Source organism: Malurus melanocephalus, unplaced genomic scaffold, assembly GCF_030028575.1.
Source record: "Malurus melanocephalus ecotype Western Australia unplaced genomic scaffold, MMel_1.1 scaffold_0, whole genome shotgun sequence".
Taxonomy (NCBI): Eukaryota; Metazoa; Chordata; class Aves; order Passeriformes; family Maluridae; genus Malurus; species Malurus melanocephalus.
This window is the reverse complement of record NW_026623232.1, coordinates 10,803,420-10,821,718: the sequence shown is the minus strand read 5'-3', so window position 1 is coordinate 10,821,718 and position 18,299 is coordinate 10,803,420. Positions and strand designations below refer to the sequence as shown.

The 18,299-nt window shown below is 44.7% G+C and overlaps 1 protein-coding gene across 8 annotated transcripts in view; it reads left to right on the top strand.

Annotated features, from left to right (window-relative positions):
• FOXN3 (forkhead box N3) overlaps positions 1-18,299 on the top strand; it is a 157,794-nt gene that overhangs the window by 32,668 nt on the left and 106,827 nt on the right. For 6 of the 8 annotated variants that reach the window (XM_057385182.1, XM_057385101.1, XM_057384853.1 and 3 more), the window contains exons 1-2: positions 1,799-1,920; positions 4,353-4,909. In XM_057385182.1, coding sequence (XP_057241165.1) covers positions 4,367-4,909 — 543 coding nt within the window. In that variant the 5' untranslated portion in view covers positions 1,799-1,920; positions 4,353-4,366. Of the gene's footprint in view, positions 1-1,798; positions 1,921-4,352; positions 4,910-18,299 lie in introns of those variants that run through there. The other 2 variants (XM_057384688.1, XM_057384770.1) reach the window with 1 other exon arrangement.

Below are 18,299 nucleotides of genomic sequence, written 5' to 3'. Positions count from 1 at the left end.
TAGGTAACAATGATACGTGCTGCCTGATAGGTATTCTTCCCATTCTGCAATTCAGCTGCTGGTATGTCTTCTTGAAAATATGCAACAATGTGAAATAGCAATTCAGTGGGTAGGGGAAAGAAAGCTATCGGCAAAAGAAAGTCTTAGCTAGTTATGACAGGAATTTCTAGTTCCAGAGAATCAATGAAATGCTTTTTATCCTTCATGTTGAGAATGAGGTAGTTGTCACTCTTATCTAAAACTGTGAATTTCATGAGTGTCAAAGAGATTAAAGGAGGTAACCCATCCATTGGGAAATAATGCAGAATTCCCAAAAGGTCTTGAGGTAGTTGTCCTAACTTTTCTAAATACAACAGCTAAAATGTTTTTCTTCCTGGCTTAGTGAATTTCTGTGTCCAAGGAGGACTGCACTGGGAGGGATACCAGTATTTTACTTAAATGATATTGTTGACACATTTCTGCAGCAGACGTTTTCTATAGCAGAAGGAAAATTTATTTTAAAGTATGCTAGATCTGCAAGCCTTGTTTACCCAGAGCAGAAGACATTTGATTTTCGTGGACCAGCTACAAAACAATTCCATGTACTTGTTTTGCAGGTAGACAGGCATTCTTAAATTCTGTGCTGCAAATCACTGAAGYTACTTGAGGTCTGGCATGTAACATATAGGAGACTGTATGTTCAATTAGTGCTGTCTAGACCGGGCAACTTCTTTATTTTTAAATCAAGTTAGTTCCCTTCAATTAATTCAACTGATGGCAAGGGTTTTTTACTCAAGTTAATACTAGTTATGTCAGGGTATGATAGCAGAGGAGAAAAAGCACCGTTTTTCCTAATTGAGTCAACCCTTCTTTTAAAGCATATTTACTTAAAGAAGCATTCCCTCCCCCCGTCGGCAGTTACTGCAGATTTYTGCAGCACTGTTCCTTACTGTACACCGCGGAGCCAGACCCTCAGCAGTGGCCGTATTTGCACGATGCCCAGCAGCGGAGCCGCCGTCCGGGAGGGATCCCGCCCCTGTCGCTGCCGCACGCTCCCGCAGGGCCCGGCTCCCGCTCACATGGCGGGGCAGGTGGCTGGCTCCGGCTGCCGGACTCGTGTGCGCCGCCGGCTCCGGCAGGTTCGCCCATCCTCGGCAGGAATTACCTGCCCACTGGGAGGGTGTTGAAAGATGCSTCCCCCGCTCCTCTTGCGGGAGAGGTAGAAGAAGCAGGGTTCCGCTGTGCTAAGCCGTGGGCTCCTGAGGTTCGTCGGTGCCTTCGGTGCCCACCGCGGTTCAGCCGGGGTCGGCCTGGCCGGGCGGGGGGTAAAGGAGACTCGCACAAGTGGGAGCGCCGGGGCTGCCGGTTCGGGCCGGCAGTGCCGCCGGTTCTCTGCGCATCGGGACTCACCGAGCGCCACCCGCCTCCTGCCCGACCTCGGATATCCACCCGCCCCCGCCAGCGCCGCCGGCCCGGCACGACCCCGACGCCGGGCGAGGGCCGGGGTGGGCGGGCGCCCTGCAGGAGGGCACGGCCGGGTCCCCGCCGCCGGCCGGCAGGAACCGCCGCCCTCCCCCACCGCCAGCGGCCCTCCCTCCCTCCCTTCCGCGGCTTCTCCCGTCGCGGCTGGCCCAGCCCACGTTTTCCCTCTCTCCCCTCCCTCCGTGGTCATGTGTCGCCTTTTTTGTTTGCAGTGGAAACAATTTCTCGCTCTCGGGCTCGCACCGAGGCGGACCGCTGCCCGTCGGGAGCGCGGGGCGAGCGCGGGGCGGGCGCGGGGCGGGTGGGCCCCATGCAGGCGGCGGAGCCCCGTGCGCCGGGACCCCCGCGGCACCCCTGGGGCTCGGGCTGAGGTGGGGGCGCGCCATGCCCGGCTCCGTCAGATGAAACTTTGTGCCACTGCCATGAAGGGACCGCGGTGAAATCGCCGCCCCCCGCCAGGTAAGTTGTGGTTGTTGTTGTTGGCGGGGGTTGCGCGGGGCGGTGCGGGCCCGCCGCGGGGAGAGGCGCGGTGCAGTCCCGCCCGGCTCGGCCCGGCCCAGCTCCGCGCCACAACTTGGCCGGGAGTTGGTGCGCGGCCCGGCGTGCGGGCCGGTGACACCTGGCCGGCATTGGCGGGGTGCGCGGCGCGCGCCGCCCGGCCCGAGCAGCCCCGGTCGCCTGGCAACGCCATTGATTGGCTGCGGCCGCGGCCAATGGGCGGCCGCCCCCCCGCGGGCGGGTGCGGTGGGAGCGCGGGCGGGGGCCCCGCCTCAGTGCGCCCCCCCTGCCCGGCCGCGGCGGGCGCGTGTGAGAGTCGCGTCCGCCGGAGCTCCCGGGGGTTCAGCGCGTTCGTCCGGCCGCGGCTTCGCCCCTGACCGGCGCTCCTTTGTCTGCCGCTGGGGCGCCGCTGCATTCGCTACGGGCCTCGCTGGCAGTACCCCCGTACCCCCCAGGTGTGGCCCCAACCGGGCCCCGCCGCGCGGGGGCAGCCCCGGGCACCCCGCCCGCTCGCGGCGGCCCCGCGGGGAGACTCTCTTCGGCTGGGCTACGCCGGACTTCCCTGCCGGCTCTCCATGCCGGCCCGAGGGGGCTCCGCGGGGCCGCGGCCGCCCGGTCACCCCCGCTGCCTGGAGCGGGGAAAGAGACAAGGGGGAAAAAAATTATGGAGTGATACGGCCCTTTGGGAGGATACTGGCAAATAAGGAAATTAAACAGAAAGAGAGCAGCATGTTGTCATAGCAACAGTGCAATTAAATTACTTTACTGTCAGCCATCATATAATTTTCCTGTTTAGAAGCTCATGGGACAGAACTTCCATTTGGAGTCAAAGTTGAGTGTGCGGCGTAGGTAGGCAATGGCACTGCCCCTGGACGCTGGCGATTCCCTTGTTTACTTTCTGGTTGCGCTGGATGCAGTTTTGAAAGCTAGGAAGTAGGGCCGACGCAAGTGTGGCCTCCTGGTGCTTGTAACTGCTTCAGTATTTTTTCCTTTCCCAGGTACTTACTCAGTGTAAAACTGCACATTTTCACTGAGTATGCCGAGAGTGTTGATGGGCTTCTGTGGAGAAAAGTTCTGTGTGTTTCATTTTTACTAATGTGTGCTTCTGTGTAACTTGCTTATAGGAAGACCCAAAGAACTTAAAAGTTTTCATTTTTGCCTTTATGACACCTAAAATAAAGTCCATTATTTCTCTTTCTCATAATGGTTGTGTTGCTCTATTTTTTTCTACAGATAGATACTTCATTCTGTTGTTACCTGTAGGTTTTTTTTTGCCTTTCATTTATAGTATCGACTGTGTGACTGCATGACTTCAAGTAACTGCTGAGGTTTTGTTTTAGGTACAGAGAATCATTTTGTTCTTGTTCAGTGTTTGTGCAGAAAATTTCATCAGTTTAAAATCTGTTACTAACTCTCTCCAGTTTTTGTTCCACTGCTGTTCACATCTCCAGACCTAAATCCTGGTAGTCTGTATGTAGAAGCTAAGGGAGCATGTCTCCTGCTTTTGAAGTAGAATTGTTGAGCTTGTCTGCTTCTCTCACGTTGGGCAGGGGCCCAGCTTTGCTTCTGAAGTGCTCAGGTCATCCCAAATATTACTGCTCACAGGTGTCCCCCYAGGGCCTGCTGATGCAGTACCCTCTGCAGCTCATCCTACCTCTTGCAGGACATTGTTGAGCATCACAGCACTCATTATGACTCTTGTTTTCTACCATGTTTGAAATACAGTTCAACTTATGTTAAAATCTTCTCTGTTTACATACATTTTTAAAGTGCTCTGTTGCTCTGGCACTTGTTTCCCCATGTCTTGGCCCTGGGCCCAAAACTACCGGGTATTGCTTTCCCTCCTACTTTCTTCTGACCTTGCTGGTTTTGAAGTTCTACTCTCACAAGTTTTGGTGCAGCCAAGTGAGATTGGACGTTTGTCTGCCTCAGCCTTTAGCCAGAGTGATTTTAATCGTGATGCTGTTGTATTGTCCTCAAATGTGAAACAGCTGAAATTAATCTGAAGCAACTGGCCTTAAGTCACTCTTGGTTTTTTTTTTTAAGTCGCATGCTTATTAAAGTGATACAATTGGAGTATTCAATGATTTCAAAACACCTATTCATCATTAAAAAGACATGTCTTTGGGATTTCCTTTGTGGGGCTTCACGTACATGCAGATCTGAGGTGTATCTGGATTATCATCTTACTCCATCTGAAGTTTTTTCCCTTTTGCTGACTTTAGATTATTTTACTCAACAGAGTGTTTTGTGAAACYGTCATGTTTAATACAGATGGCAAAAGGCCAAGCGACCAGTTAAGGAGAAGCTGTCAAAATGTTGCACAGGACCCTTTTATGAGCTAACTTTTCTCTCTGTTTCTTTCTCCCTTTTCTTTGGATTCACTCTCCYAGGAGCTGCTGTCTAAATGGGTCCAGTCATGCCTCCCAGTAAGAAGCCAGAGGGCTCAGGAATTAGCGTTCCCAGTGGATTGAGCCAGCGTTATCAAGATAGTGATTTATCAAAGGCACTTCACGATGACGAGGACCTAGATTTCTCTTTGCCTGCCATCAGATTAGATAAAGGGGCCATGGAAGATGAAGAACTAACTAATTTGAACTGGTTACATGAGAGCAAGAACTTGCTGAAAAGCTTTGGGGACTCGGTGCTAAGGAGCGTTAGCCCTGTTCAGGACATCGGTGATGACACGCCGCCGTCTCCTGCCCACTCTGACATGCCCTATGATGCCAAGCAGAACCCCAACTGCAAACCTCCTTATTCCTTTAGCTGCCTCATATTTATGGCCATCGAGGATTCGCCAACCAAAAGACTGCCTGTAAAGGATATATACAACTGGATCTTGGAACACTTTCCTTATTTTGCAAATGCACCCACTGGATGGAAAAATTCTGTGAGACATAATCTATCCTTGAATAAGTGTTTTAAGAAAGTGGACAAAGACCGAAGTCAGGTGAGTTTGGAACTATGAAAACCTGCCTGACTCTGAAAATATTCACCTGCTAATCCCTGATCATGCCCTTAATAATGAAGTACAGAATGTGCAACGCTGTGCCTGGTAATGTAGTTGATTAAGTTCAGAGAGCCAGCATTTCTTTAGCATTGCTCATTCTGATTTTATTAAATTCATTGTCTAGACATCTGTAAGAAAGTACTCGGTGTGCGTTTTTTTTCCCCCCAGCTGGTGTCTTCATGCGTAGTGGTTAAATATTGTTTTTAGTTATCGTGCTGTGGTAATGGTTTCCAGCTATACTAGATGAATGTAATCATGTTATAAATAGGCTGCTTGCTGTTCTTGGCTTATACAAATGTATAGTGAAAGGGTATGCCTTATGTAAGAGTCCATTGCTGTTGCCCTGGTCTGTGTTGTAATCCAAAAAAACTTTTCTTTCTTTTACACAAATAGGCCAATGGTGATGAAGCGTTTTTCCGTTTCAGGCGATTTTTAGAGAAATCATTCCAAGAGAGGAGACAGGTCTGGAATCAGAGGTGAAGGTTACCATTTACCAGAATTTCTGGTGTTCTCTGGACTCATGTAACTTCTGCAGCTGGTGCAGAGCAGAAGCCCTGGGAGCACATCTTTGCTTTCAGATCTCAATTGTTTTCTCCTGGTTTCATCACTGATTCCCCAGCGTCTGCAGGAAGAGGCTGTGTACGAGGGAATGGGGAAGCAAACAGAACGGTGGAGGCAGTCCCTTGCATAGCCTTCTACTCTGTCAGTCTGCCTGGGAGCAGGAATCAGTTTCTGAAGGGGACTTTCTCAAGGAGCAGTGGTCCAGATGAATCTTTGGCAAAGTACGAGTATACTGATAAAAATATCAGCTTGCAGATTAATTTCAGAGGACTTCTCACAGGTTAGGGAAATAAAAAGCAGGTAAAATCACATCACTCGTCATTTGTCTCTAAAATTGGCTGAAGATCAGAAAGTGAACACTTTCCCCTGGCAGAAACAATAGATGCACTCAGCTTTTGTATTTCAGTGATATAAATGCCGTGATTGTCTTGTAACTTGTTACCCTGAAACTACACTGCTCTTGGTGGTGCTGTTCTCCCTATTTTGTGTGCAATTTAACTTCAAAAGCTGTGGAATAGAAGCTCAAGTAACTCTAGAGGAAGAGGCATACACTATTTTGAACTAGCTGCTTTTTATTTTAGATTGGTTAAATTTCTTTTCTCTGGAGCTTTCTGTTTCTAAAGGAYTGACATGTCTGTTTTTCTTTTCTTTCTTTTTAAAAAATACTATTACCTAGAATCTGCTGTCGCCATATTGCTGTTCACACACTGTATGTTGGTATTTTTATCAACTAATTGCTATGAAATATTGTGTGTGAGATTAAAAAAACCTGTTCCTGAACTGGATCTTGTTTTGTGTTAGCCAGAGTCTTAAATTCTGGTTTTGAGGTGAGACTATAATAAACACCATGCCAGACTTTTATGATCATGTCCCAGACTGTAAGAAGTCTTCACACAAAGCATTTAAAAACTACCAAAGTACTGCAACTGGCAAGGCATGTGTTTAATGCCGCCATTTRTGTTTTGTTCTGTCCCTCTTCCTCTGTTTACGAGCTGACTATTTAGATTTCACCTTCCTTCCTATGAGGAACTTGTCTTCACGTCTATCTGTCAAATATCCGGCCTTCCACTGAGCTCATCTGAACAATACCACACCGCGCTGCTGCTCCACGGGGAGGTGGCACAGCACAATGCATGACTGGTCACCTACATCTCCAGTTCGTGATTACAGCTATGGTTACATAGCTAGACAACAAGGCGTGGTGGGAGGCCTTGCTTGTGTGAATAACAAGGTGGAGTTTTATTAATTCCTGGAAAATCCCAGATTATGAGAAAGGATTCTTCCACTTCCTAAAGATGTTAATAGCTGCAGGTAGCCAGTTTTAAGGTGAGTGAGATGGGAATCTCAAACGTAAAATGCACCACAGCAGGTCATTCAAGTACCCTGTTGGATTTTTCTCCTGTCCCAGCCAAGGGATGTGGCAGACAGAGTTTTGAGTGCAGAATTGGCCCTGGGTCAGAGTTGCTGAATCAGGTGCTTGACAAGCTAATTGTGGACTTGGAAAGCAGTAAATGTCAACTGATGGCTTTGAAAATACCTTCGTGTGTGTGCATGCACACTTGGGGTTGATTTGAGTACCTTGCAGTAAATATCTCTGCTATTCAGAAGGAAGATGTCCATCTAAAGGGCTCTCTGGCTTTTTGTATGGGGCTTGGGGCAGGGGAAAGGGGGCTTTCATCTGCAAGGAATCATTTTATGCCGCTTCTCCTTTGCAGACAGTTTTTACAAATTGCAGGTTTGGAGTCAGCCTGTTTTACTGGTTTTGCATGGGAAAAAACCCCAGYATTTAGCAAATGGCATGTTATGCAATGCTAGCAAGATGGGCTCTGAAACATGTACAGCATGGGGAGAAAGAGTTAATCAGTGTTAGGAATTGCAGGCATTTGCTGGTTGATGTGAGTTGACACATTATGAAAAGCTAGAAGCTTTTCCTCTCATAGTTGTGCTTTCCAGTGTTTGTTTATGTAGCTTTTCAATAATCATTTTTTCCAAAAAAAGTTCTGCTGAACACTTAATTCTATTTTGAATTCCCTCTGCGTAGTAGTTTTCTCAGTTTTGGGTTCCACTAGTTTATATTCGTGGGGCTAAATATGCATATAATAGTCTGCAGCTTTTTCTGCCAGCATATGAATACTTGAATTTCCTGATGTGAGATCATTGTAACAGAGAAGAAAAAAAAAAGAGAGGCTTCGTTACTTTGGTTTTTGGCTTGCCCTGTCCCGGTGCTTTTAGGTCTGGTGTGGAATCTTGGGAAAAGAGGATTTGGTTTTACACTGCTGCTATTCCACTTCAGCAGCAGTGCCATCAGGCTTACCTGGCAAACCAAAAGCATGGCTGTTCGTGTAACTGCAATGAGGCTGATCTGGATTGAGACAAGAGAGCTGGGCTGAAGAAGGGAAAATGCTGAGCCTTTAACTGTACAAACTTCTTTGCATTGAGCTCAGCAGTTTAACAATAGTTGGCCAGAGTATGAAGTTATCACATGATGGAGAGTAGATGCGGAGTTCCCTGGCTTTGTTTATACTGCCAGACCTGTGAATTCACTTGTTCAGATTAATCCTATTGTCAACGTACAGATCTAAATGTCCTGTAGTCTGTGTCCTACTTAGTACAGCCTGTTAGTCCGTGACTTCCCTACCATCTGGTCCTTGGCTATAGAGMGGAATTTTTCTTGTATATGTGTCTCCATAGCAACGAGTTTGCAGTTGATATGGAAAGTAAGCAGTTGCCCTAGCAACAGAGTTACTGATGTGGCAGCTTCTCTGCTTGCAGGGAAAGGGCTAAGCTAGTTCAGACCCATTATGTAGCTTTGCTGTGATTATAGCTGTGCCCACTAGTGCTGCTTGAACTAAAGGGCGGCAGAAAAATTTTGTTACAAACCCTGTTTTTGGCTCCTTTGAAAATTTGCTTTATTTGTATAGGGATTCCTGCTTTAAACAAAGGCTGGTAGGATTGTCTTTCCAGGGTGTGTGATATGTGTGTGCCAGTTATGAATTCAAACTACCTCAGTCATCGTTATCGGATGAGGGGAAATGATGTTTGACCTCGCTGTCTTCGCTGCAGTATTTTTGTCTCAGTGAACAGCCCATGGTTATAAACGCTGGAGCTTTTGTCCCCTTGCTCCTCTCTGCTATTCTGGTTTTTCCCTGGTCTATGCTTCTGTGGGCATCCATCCTATCAAGAGGGCTCCTCTTTTTGTCTGCTCTGTGTTGTCTGAGATAGGGAAACATGCACATACTTCTTRGCTGTGTGCACACTGAAGAAATTCAAGCATCTTAAAGGTTTATTTGGCACTTACGCTGAGGGACGTCTTAATAAAAATGTAATGAGGGTAAAGGATATGTTTATGAGGATGGGAAAAGAAAATTCTCCTGGCTTGATGTGGAAGTTATTCTTAGAAGTACGTGGTCCATAACTGGGTCATGAAGATCCAGCCAGGCTCCTCCTCCGTCTGGAGCAGGCTCTGAGATCTGAGGACTCCCGAGTGGTCCTTGAGCTTTGTGAGAGCTAGTGTCCAGCTTGTCCTCGTCTAATGCACTGTCTCTCATAAATGCTCTGCCAGGGCATCTTGACAGGAGCCGTGGGGAACCCTTTGGGCACAGGAGACTTTTCAGGAGTGCCTCCTGCAAATGTCTTTCCTCTGATGTAATAATGTCTGGGCTTTTGACAGGTAAAATTGTGTGGAAAGATCAGTGCTGGCTGGAGTGAAAGGAAAGGGACCCTACTTGTTCTTTGTTAAAATATCCTAATCTAATCTTCTTATGCACAAAGGTGAGGGAGATGGGACTCCCTTCTCCCTCTTTTAATGTTGTTGATAAGGTTTCCTGTGAAAGTTCAGTGTCATACTGGGGATAGAAATAATCTCCTCTGTTTTTAATGTTATCACCTAGACTGATCCAAGTAACAGAAGTGTCAGAATTTCAATGCTTTTATAATATCTGATGAAGCTAAAGTGAAAAAATACCAAAAACTAAACCCAACAAAACAGCTCCTCAGAGTCACATTAGAGGCTTCAGGTGATATTAACTTCATTAATAAATTAGTGTCCTAAATAAGCTGGTGCAGCTTTTAATTTCTTTAATCATTAAAAGGATATCTTGTGGTTTTAAGCTGGAATTTATCTAGTTTAACTTGAAATTCATTTTCTTATACTTCTGTCATACTGAAAAGCTTTCTAATATCAGAAATTTTCTTCTTAAACTGGTATGCGGAGAAACAAGGGTCATCTCTTTAAGAGAAATTWTAAGTCTCTAGAACTGTACTGCAAATGGAGTTTCAAGATACTAGACAATTTATGGAGAACTTTCCTTGAACTCTTTCAGTTTTGTTTTTGAATTGCAAACCCCAGAATTATACAGAATATTTAAATAATAGATTTCCTAAAACTCTGCATGAAAATAACACTCTTTATTTCACTGGCTTCCASCTGCTTGACTTTACATCAGAGCTAACTCTTTGCACTGAAATCTGCCTGCATTAACTCTTTTAGAGCTATACAAAGCACAAGCAGTTCTTTTCAAGTAATGATGAAGAGCTGGCAATATCCAGGGAATCCTCTGAACCTTATATCTAAGGTATTTACGTTATCTTGCTCTTGGTTAAGATAGCCTGCAGGCAGGTGCCCTACTGCCTAAGTGAGGTGCTGGTTGCACAGTGACAGGCCATTGACTTACCAGAGGAGATTGACCTCTCAGGTTAARTAAACTGAAGTAACAGGCCCTATCTGTGCTGCTCACCCACAACAAGGATGATGCAAAGCATGTTAAATTGTACTGAAAGGGCATAGGAAATTGGGAGCAAACTGCTCTTTATCCATTGGGTTTGGGTTGTGGTGGGGTTGATGAGTTCATTTCTCAGCTATATTTGCACTTTCTTGCCTCTGACTGCTCCATCACCTTCCTGGCACATGAGCTTCCGTGTTTCTATGGCAAACAAGTGATCTGTCTGGGTTTATATCTTTCCCTCTATTTTCAGTTTTTGTGTTGCTTTTCAGCTTAATTCATCAATTCAGGTCACAGTGCTGTCCAGCTAATAGTTGTGCCGACACGACAAGGGGAATAGAGATGATGAGGGGGCTGGGGATTGCCAGTTGGGATTGCTGAGACACGCCATTCCTTAGAGGAAGAGGCCTGCCATCTGCATGATGCATGACTGCCTTGGTGGGGTAGTGGATGTAGTCCCTGCCACAAGGTAAAGATTAAAGTAAAATGAGAACACAAGTTTAAATGCRATGGGAGGCTTTCTTCTGCTGGAGATGTTTCTCTTGAATTCCCSTTAGGAGCGGGACTGTGCTGTTTGTTGTTCAAGTGGCCTGTGTTAGTGGCTCTTTGTCTTGTTTTGCCGCTGATTTAAAGTGATCAAAATCTGGGCTGCCACTCTCATGCACTGTCCCTGCTGAGTCTAGCTGCCCGTTCCCTTTTCTAGGATGTGGAATTGATCTGGAGCTGTATTGCAAGCCCTTCTTCACTCATACTGGCATATGTGTCACTGTGTAATGAGCAGGCTGAAAACTCTTTAGAATTTTTGTTTGGGTTATTTTTCATTGGACTGATTTAGCTGGAATCATTTTCAGCTCCCTGTTCAGTTCATGGTTACTGTGGTCAGAGGAACATCAGTGTCAGCACAGGCCATGGGCTCAGCTCTGTTTAATCTGGAATGAAGCTGTGCCCTCGGCTTCCAGCCAGCTCAGAGCTGACCTGGCAACAGCAGGAGAAGATGGGGAAGGAAAGAGTGAAGGATGCTCTTACATTTGAGAGCACAGGCTGCACTTGAACCACTGGGGCTGCTTGTATGTACATGCTTGATGCTGGATTGGGTCTGTAAGTGAAATGGTCCTACAAAAGCTGCACCACATGTGTGCACAGGTGTGTTTTTCCAAAATTTGTTTCTTCCTGTTGCCCAGGGTTCTTAATATTGGCAGTAGAGGTGGCTCTGTGTGGACCTGTGCTGTGCATCCTCTGAAAAGCTTTTATGGAAGAGGAAAGGATGTCTATAAAATCAATTGTCCAGCTTTTTCCATGCTGCTGTCATTATGTCCTCATTATCTCATATGTTTCTTTCCAATTGTGAGAGAGATAAGGAAGTGCCGTTGTCACTGCCAGCAAAGGAAGCACGCATCTTGGAGCTGCGCTCTGGTTTGAGTACAGGAGGCTTCACTGAAGGATGTGGGCACACAAGGAACACTTTTATATCCTTAGGTGAATTTGGCAAGACATGCCCTTGAGCACCAGGCCCATGATGGTGGCTGTGCTAACTCCAGTTGTAGCTGAACATCAGAGATGAGCTGGGCTTTGCTGGTGTGTGCTTCTGTCTTGCACTTCAGTTCTTCAGCAAAACATCAAAGAATCCATTTTAATTAGTAAGTAAGTATCCCTTAGACTTCCTCCTTCATTTCCTAAAAGGGAAGTGTTTTACATTGTTTGAAAGAGCCCAGCGAATTGTGCTGTGTGGCCTCTTTTCCTGGGTGAAGACCTTGAGAAAAGAACATTTAAAAATCGTGATCAGAATTGAGCAGTTGAAAATAATTGAGGAGTTGAGAATACTCTTCGGGCAGCCTGAAGTAGCCTTTGTGCTGCTGGAGAAACTTCGTTTCTTTGCTCTGTGTTCGGGCAGTTACTGTATCCCCATTGAACCTTAGTTCAGTCCTGCAGTGTGTCTGTATTTCTGGTAAGGTCATTCACCATCTACCAGACTTGCTGGTGTCTGGGYAGCAGTCCAGGTTATTCATACCTGCTTGTTCTGTGTTATTTTCATCTAATTGCTGGATCTTCATCAGAAATGTAGTTAATACAAATGAATGGTACAGAATAACATAAGTCAAAATCCTTATGAAGAAGGGATCTTTGTGTGACTGCTTTTAATTTAGTTGGTTGTCATTTGTATGTTGGTCAGTGGTGAGTAAGCATATAGACGTGGTTGACTTCTGTCATTGCAAGACTGGGCAGACTTGCTAGATGAGGTCATGGTGCAAGTGCTGCATATAGCTGTAACAAAGCAGTGTGTCATGAAGCTCAGCAAGTCCAAGTGCAAGGTGCTGCATCCGGGTCAGGGCAATCCCAGGCATGAGCACAGACTGGGAAATGAAGTCACTGTGAGCAGCCCTGCAGAGAAGGACTCAAGAGGTTCTCATGTCTGAAAAGCTGGACATGCGCCTGCAATGTGCACTTGCAGCCCAAAAAGCCAACTACGTGCTGGGCTGCATCCAAAGCAGYGTGGGCAGCAGAGGGAGGAGGGGATTCTGCCCCTGTGGGACCCCACCTGCTGTGCTGCATCCAGATATGGGGCCCCCAACATGGGAAGGACATTAACCTGTTGAAAAGGGTCCAGAAGAAGGCCACAAAGATGATCAGAGAGCAGAAGCCTGTCTCATGAAGGCAGGCTGAGAGATGGGGTTCAGCCTGGAGAAGAGAAGGGTACAGGAAGACTCCTTGCAGCCTTCCAGAACTTGAAGGCGACTTAAAAATAAGAGGAACTCTTTATTCAGGCAGTGTCAGGACAAAGGGTAACAGTTTTAAACTAAAATATTTAGATTAGAAGTTTGGAAGAAATTCTTTACTGTGAGGGTGGTGATGCACTGGAGCAGGTTGSCCAGAGAAGTTGTGGGTGCCACATCCCTGGAAGTGTTCAARGCTAGGCTGGATGGGGCTTGAAGCAACCTGRTCTAGTGGATGGCATCCCTGCATGTGATGGCTGTGTTGGGACTAGATGAACTTTGAGGTCTCCTCCAACCCAAATCCTTCTATGATTCTATTCACTTTCTCTTCTGGACAGAGATTTGTTTAAGGAAAAGCCTCATGTGGTAGCCTGTAAAAGTAAGTTTTGCTTAGCAAGCATCTAGGGAAAGTCATGGTCCATGCTTATATGTATTTTTAAGCTAATAAAGTTTTATATCTCTAAGTTTTGATACATAGTTTGGTATTTTTAACGAGTACAAATCTGGTAAAGGTCTTCTAGGTAAAGGAAAGTTCATTTTTRAGATATATAAGAATCTTGCTGGCTTTGTGGTACTTTTAAGTCAAATTTTAAGTAGTTTAGAAACAATGAGATTTTGCTTTCTTCAGTAGTAGCAACTGGCTTGTTATGATTCAGTAGATAAATTTTGGTCTCAAGGGGAGAGTTATTTACCTTCCTAACATTTGTCATTCAATCTAATTCCCAGTTAGAGTCCCTTTCCCAAACATTCCCTACCTGTTCCAGTACCTCAGAGCTGGCCAAAGGCAGGGTACCCTCTCAGCTTCAGAGATGAGAAGTTTTTATGGGAGGGCTGGGGAAGAGAGGAATTGCCAAAATTGGTTGTCTGGCAGTGCTTCATTGACAAGCAGCAGAGAAACACAGGTGGTTGGTTCAGGTGCACTAKGAGTTCCATGTCCTTGACACTTGAGCTCTGACATCCTTAAAGGGAAAGTGCATTCCAGATAATGTGCTTGGATGCTTTTCTCGGTCTTGTAATTTATTTTTTTGGACTTAATTCCTGTGTGTCTTTTCTTTGGCTAGGAAAAATTCAGGCGCAGAAGTAATACCACATGCTTTCTTTAATGGTGGAGATAAAGGTGGCCRTTCTGGAGGAGCAGGCATGTTGCTGATGGAGAGTTGCCCTGTGGGTGGTTTCAGCAGTCTGGCTGCCCTGGGGCTAACTGGGCTTGTAGGTGGGCAAGGAACATCTKCCTCAGGTGTGCTACTTCTAGCAGGAGCTTCCTGAGATATTTTCCCTTTGAGCAAAATTAGCATCCAGAACTGAAACTTACAGCAGTTCTCATCTTTAATTACTCAAGAGAGTGTAGAAGGCTTTGGCTCTGCCAAGCCATCATGTCTGTGATTCCTCTTCAGATCTTAGTGATCAAGTGGCTGAAGCTGCTGAGATGSCTGGGAGTGGGATGGGGCACCCACACATGCTCATCATCACTGCTGTGTCTGGCCATTTGTTGCAATGGCAATAAAACAGTGGTTATCATTCCTGGAGAATTAGCACATGTGTAACAGTCTGGTTGCTGACAAGGTTTATCTACATKCTGGCAACAAAACTGGCTTTTAAAGAGTCCTAAATTTCTTGTATCTGTAAGTGGTGTCAAACTCATCAGTGATAGAGGTCATGTAAGATAAGCAGCAGGGGAGAGAAAGAAAGGGAGTGACCTTCCTGCTTTGACATACAACTTTTTTTCCTCCTCAGTTTTTTTGTGGGTAATTGATGGCCCTTCCTAGCCTGAAACATTACTTGTTTTTTTTTTCTGTTCTTCCATCAATCTAGACTCCTGACTTCAGAAAAGCTGCTTTTAATTTTCTCTTGAGTATCAACAACAGAATTGGGACTGAAAGCTGTGGAAAGTAGCTATTGTGGCCATAGATGGTGCCTCTGGATCCTACTTAGTTATCCATAATAATAATTTTGGAGACAGTATGTTTTCATTCATTTTGTTAAGTTAGTTTATTTCTGTTTACTTCTTCACATTTCATTTGGGGTGTTATGGAAAATTTGTCCTGGGAACTGGTCTAGGAATTTGTGGGAGGACTCATTCTAAGGATCTTAAATGTGAGTGGGTTTTTCCTTTTTGCAGTAGAAAAGAAACCAAATTGCTGCCCTTAGCCAGTGACTTAAGATACCAAAACACTATCTACGGCATGCTGAATTGCTATATTTCATTGCAGCAGTGAAGAGTAGCAATTTACCACTAGCTGAGAGCTCTCAGGATTTTGAAGCACCAGTGTAACTTGCTGAAAGACAACTGTTGGTAAGCAGAGGAATGAACGGGCTTCTATACAGGAAGTCTCAATGGCATGGAGAATGGTCTGTTGCCATAGGTGGGGCAGAAACTTATTGATGGGATTTTGCATAAGAAGATCCAGTTGAATGCCGAATTCAAACGCACTCAAGCTTTGAGCAGAAAATTAGCCTGTGCTCCGGAGCTAGGTTTATTAGATCCCACAGCTGCCTGCTTGTGGGAGGATACTCACTGAGATGAAGCAACTATTATAAATGTATTTCTGAGTTTACAGTTGAAAAAAAGTGTCTGCAGTGCAACTTGCAGGGGCTGTGGGGGTTAATGCAAGACTRGAGTTAGTTGCCGGTATGCCTTATCTGAAGCTTTCATTTACATATTTTTATCTCTTTTCCTCACCTTTTAGCATGGAGAGTGGGAGCACACCTCTCTTAGGTTCTGCATGCTTCAGTAAAAATAGGAAAATAATTCATGAGATGTCCTGGTTTTATGTTAGCGGGAGGGGTGTTAAACATCACTGTTAAAGTTTAGTAGTACATAATGTAATAAATGTAGTACTTCTGCAATTAAATTTCCTTTCTTTAAATAGTTGAGAAGAACTAAATTGACCTTGCAAGGACAAGATGTTCATCTTTAGGGCGAAARTCCTTGCCATGCAGGAAAAGCTGTTTGAAGGATTCTCCTCAATACCACTGCTTTGCGGTAGTTGGTTGCATGCAGTGTTCAGAAAAACACAGAATCACTGYGCCTCCAGTGATCATCACTGCCCCTGGGAGCACTTTGAAGGCTTTCAGAGAGAATGTTTGAGAGGTTTAAGAACTGCCTGCTGGTGGTATATATGGAACTACAATTATACTTAGGCTTTGGGAGAATACCCTCTGTCGAAAGGTATTCAGTTCTGTAGGAATTCTCTTCAGACATAATATTTATGAATAAATTTAACTGGAAATAATGATGTGATTCTTACATAATTCCACCCTTCCTGAAATACTTGAGGACTAAGGGGCTATGCATGAACAGAATTATARAATCACAGAATATCCTGAGTTAGAAGGGATCGTGGAGTTCAGCTCCTGGCCTTGCAYTGGTCTTCTGAATAAGTCACACCATGTGCCTGAGAGCATTGTCTAATCACTTCTTGAACTCTGTCAGATTGGTGCTGTGACCAGWGCCCCACCACCCTCTTGGAGAAAAACCTTTTTCTGGTACAATAGTGTAAGTAGTTTGCTGGCTTTCCTGTATAGCTGAAGTAAGAAGGAATGCGTGGTGTGCATGCGAAGTACAGGTTTTCAGTCTTCAGTTCAGAGAGATGGGAAGCTGGAGAGTCAGGATGAGGCTGAGAATTAAAGGGTACTGTTGCGTGATTTCCTTTGAAGCAGTTGGTTGAATTTATCCAAAATGTTTTTCCTGTTTTGGCAATTAATCTAATGCGTTTATTGTTACGTAATTACTCATTACAYTAATTTATTTAAATTTTCTCTCTCATACCCTTCTACACAGATGAAGGTTTTCCCCTTCARTGCTCAGGGTTAAATATACAGACCTTGCTTTTGTAAAAGAGTGTAGGTTTGGTTTACAATTTTATATTGATATATAATACTTTCAAGACTTCTGTCTGCATGGTAGAGAAAGAGGAAAGAAGCTGTCATAAAGACAAATTGCACAGAAGACTCAGTCTGGTGCTAGCTCCCAGCTATTCAGGCAAATACAATTTTATTGTTCCTGCTGTACCTCCCTTTTCTGCTTAAATTCATTTTTWAAATCTATCTTATCTATATATGTGTGTGTGTGTATATGAGTATATTTTTATATAAGAAGTGTTACAGGTTCACATTTTTTTTATGTCATCCAAACACTTTTAAGGTAAAATGGGAACAAAAATTGGGTTGTCAGATAGAGCTTTCTATCTGCTTATGTTTCTGCCAGGAAAACAAGATGCTGTCATAGTGGTACATCTTAAACTATGGAATCACAGAATATTCTGAGTTGGAAGGGACCAACAAGTGTCTTCAAGTCCAGCTCTTATGTGAATGCCCCAGAGAGGGGGCAACCCTGGCATTATTACTACCATGTTCTAACCACCTGAACTAATCTCTGCTAAGTTTCCTTGGGAAATATGTGTTCTGTTGCCACAGCTGGTTACCAGTTAATCTAAACAGATCACTTTAAATTAAGAGTCTTAACTAACCTGCACCATCTCTCTTGTTTTTTCTAAAACAAATCAGCATTTAAAATTTAGTAAAACACCTCARTTTTGACTGATTTTTTTTGTTGTTTCAGGTTTGGCTAAAACACCTGTAAGATTTCATTGCCTTTTGGGCAGTGCTGTATTTGTTTGAAGGAATAAAGTTCCTTGTTCTTGGCTTAGGCAGTCTGCTTTGATGTGTCATTTGCTGTTAGTTTTTAGAGCTGAGTAATTTTGAATTTGGGACAGCAGAAGTGTAATTATGACCCTTTCCATTAAGAGACAAGATTTTCAGTCATTCTTGTTTGAAAAAAATTTCATTTAGAAAGCTTTGATTTTAATTTGTATCAATGAAATTGTGGGAAAGGTCTTGCTTTTTTATCATTTTTCTTCTGCTGACKAGGAAAATATCTTCCCCTCCAGCTCAAATACTTGCATTATTTTAGTTTCAGAGTAAACATGCTTACGATCTAGCCACTTTGGGTAATTACCTTCTATTCTTTCACCAGCACTTGAGTTGCACTCACCCTCCAGTAGTGTCTAGTGTGCCAAAAATGCATTTGGCTGGCTTGGGCTGATGGGACAAGAGTCTGTGTCCTAATTATGGTAGAGTTATCCACTCGTGTGCCACATCATCTCATATTTATCCCCCTTGCTGTTTATAAAACAAGCTTGCAAACTTGTTGGATTGGCATTCTGAATCTTTAGTTTTGACATGCATTGAAAAGGGGACGAATTTGCTTCATCAAGTAAACTCTTGCTTTTTTTTTCCCTGTTCTGACTGTCTGTTGGTTCCTCTTGTTTGGCATCAGGTAAAACAATAAAACAGTTCTAGAGTGGTTTAAACAGCTTTTTAGCCCATGCCATGTGT